General features: G+C 26.3%; 1 protein-coding gene across 1 annotated transcript in view; it reads right to left on the minus strand.

Annotated features, from left to right (window-relative positions):
* Positions 1-113: 113 nt before the first annotated feature.
* The window catches only part of LOC108573681 (solute carrier family 35 member C2-like), a 4,219-nt gene continuing 1,875 nt past the window's right edge, over positions 114-2,457 (minus strand). Inside the window, exons 2-6 of the mRNA XM_017936156.1 lie at positions 1,299-1,513; positions 1,140-1,212; positions 815-1,067; positions 581-756; positions 114-467 (exon numbers count right to left, since the gene is read on the minus strand). Of these exons, the coding sequence (XP_017791645.1) occupies positions 114-467; positions 581-756; positions 815-1,067; positions 1,140-1,212; positions 1,299-1,513 (1,071 nt within the window). The remainder of the gene's footprint in view (positions 468-580; positions 757-814; positions 1,068-1,139; positions 1,213-1,298; positions 1,514-2,457) is intronic.

Genomic DNA, 2,457 nt, shown 5'->3' on the forward strand with positions numbered 1-2,457 from the left:
ATATGTAAAAATATGTATAAAATGCAGTAAACAGTATATATACTAAATATGGAATGATTTTGCAGAATAAATAAATCTTATTTCATCGCACACTAATGCCGAAAATCCAAATTTTACTGTTCCCTACGTTGCAATATATTAGACAATATTTGAGTAGAATTCTCACCATGTTTGACTGTATCATCTTCGTCTGAACTGAATTCTGCATTTAAAAGATTTGTTAAAGATGTTGATTTTTGAGTTAATAAAGGTAAATTTGTATCAATTCCCTCTTCGTGTTTTAAAGAATTACTTGAAGGAGAATTTTCTTGCAATTCCAAATTTTCAGCTTTTTTATATCTATTTGATAATATTTTTTGAATGGTGTGAATTAAAATTCCACCAAGGCACATTAACAATCCTATAAAATTAAGGCCACTCATTTGATCACCTTTCCACTCAACAGCCAAGATTAAGATGCATAACTCCTACAAAAATATTGAACTTTTTATAGACAATAGTATTATAAGTGTATACTACAATTATTTAGTAAATGATAAAATTATATAATCTCAATAATATGATATGTATTTTTACTTACCTTAATGATCCCAGTAATTGAAAGAGTGAGACTAGAAGTGTATGTAACAACTAAAAATTCCAAAACTTCCATATGGAAAGCTATAATAGCACTTCCAAGAATAGCAGTTGTAGTAATTGCAACAGACTGAACATCATTCCAATCAGTATTCATAAAGTTACTATAGAATTCAGATCCTAAAAAATAGTTTGTTTTTACTTTTTATCCTACATGCACACAAACAGAAAATTTTACCTTCAAACCACAACATCACTGGTACAATAGGCACTAACATCCATAATTGCATATAATACATCATGTCAATTGGATTTTTCATTCCAACATTAGATTTTTGCATGATCAATTGTGTCATAGTCCATCGAATACCACTTGAAAATGATGCTAAAAGACAGATTACAAATCCAAAAATGCCAAATTGTGTTGATTTATAGGTGAACATAAATAAGCCTCCTGATATCATTACTACAATGCATATTAATGACCAAGACTGTAACAAAATAATTTATTGTAATACATGTGCTATATTTAAAATATTTTTATAGAAAATCAATATTATTACCGTTTTCTCTAACTTTAAAATAAGGGCAAACCCAAGGATAAAAATAATAGTAGTTGATTTTGTCATAGTATACCTGAATAAAGATATAATTCATTACTATTAACATGAAAAAGTAAATATATTTTGTTTCAGTAATAATATAAAGTAATGAGTACATACAATGACATTGTAATTAATGAAATTGCCCAGTTTGATAGACCAACATCAAGGCCACTAGCTATACCAACTGGCATAATCATCCATATTATACTTTGTAAAGGAAGTTTTAATTGTTGTTGTTTTTTCCAACATGTTTTAATACATCTTATTAAAGCAGATAATAAAAACTTTACTAATAAATGACATATCACCACAACAAGAGGAAAATGAAATCCCTAAAAAATTAATGCATACTCAAAATAAAGTCAAACAATAACAGAATTTTTCATAAATTAAAAATTGTTTCACTTACATATGTGTTATAAAGCCATTGTACATAAAATGTTAGGCCAACAGATAAGACAAAATAACAAAGAATTAATGCAATTGTTTGCGAGGTTTTTTTCCACAGAGGTACTTTTTTCTTGGATACACTTGAAAACTCTTGAACATGTTGTAGAAAGTAATCTGATGTATCATCTGCATCTTTTGCAATTTGATATTTTATGTGTGACCTTGTCATATTTTAGAAGAAAACAATCTGTAAACACAAATTTATGATATCAAATAATATACATGAATATGGTATTATTAGAAAAAGGTAAAAATGTTATAATTTGCTTACTATATAATATAATTAAGCATAGTAAACAAATTAACAGATTATCTGTTAATATTTACAAAATATCCATATTATCAACTGTTTGTATTTTTCTTAGTTTAAATCAACATTTTTAATTAAAATGTGTGAACTATTGAAGTACCATGCAATATAGTAAAGTATTGTCGACTACTATAACCAATACATTACACGTACCATATAATACTTCTTTAAATACATAAAAAATAGCAATAAATTGTTATGTTTTTGACATTAGACATCTGGTATTATATTACACGTTTAAAAATAGAAACAGACGTACAATATTGATGATATAATCATTACAATCAGGTTGTAAATTTATGACATATTCAAATTACAAATAAGAACAATGAAATAAAATAAAATTAAAATACGTATCGGTATCACTTACTTCGATACAATATGAACGTGGAGCCATGTATAAACATAACCTAAAAATGACAAGAAAAAGATATAAATGTGGTATACCGCAATCTGATAAATATTGTCGCAGAAATTTTCTTATCATTTTTAAATTTACTGATATGGTAAGCTTAT

This window comes from Habropoda laboriosa, unplaced genomic scaffold (assembly GCF_001263275.1).
Source record: "Habropoda laboriosa isolate 0110345459 unplaced genomic scaffold, ASM126327v1 scaffold151, whole genome shotgun sequence".
NCBI lineage: Eukaryota > Metazoa > Arthropoda > Insecta > Hymenoptera > Apidae > Habropoda > Habropoda laboriosa.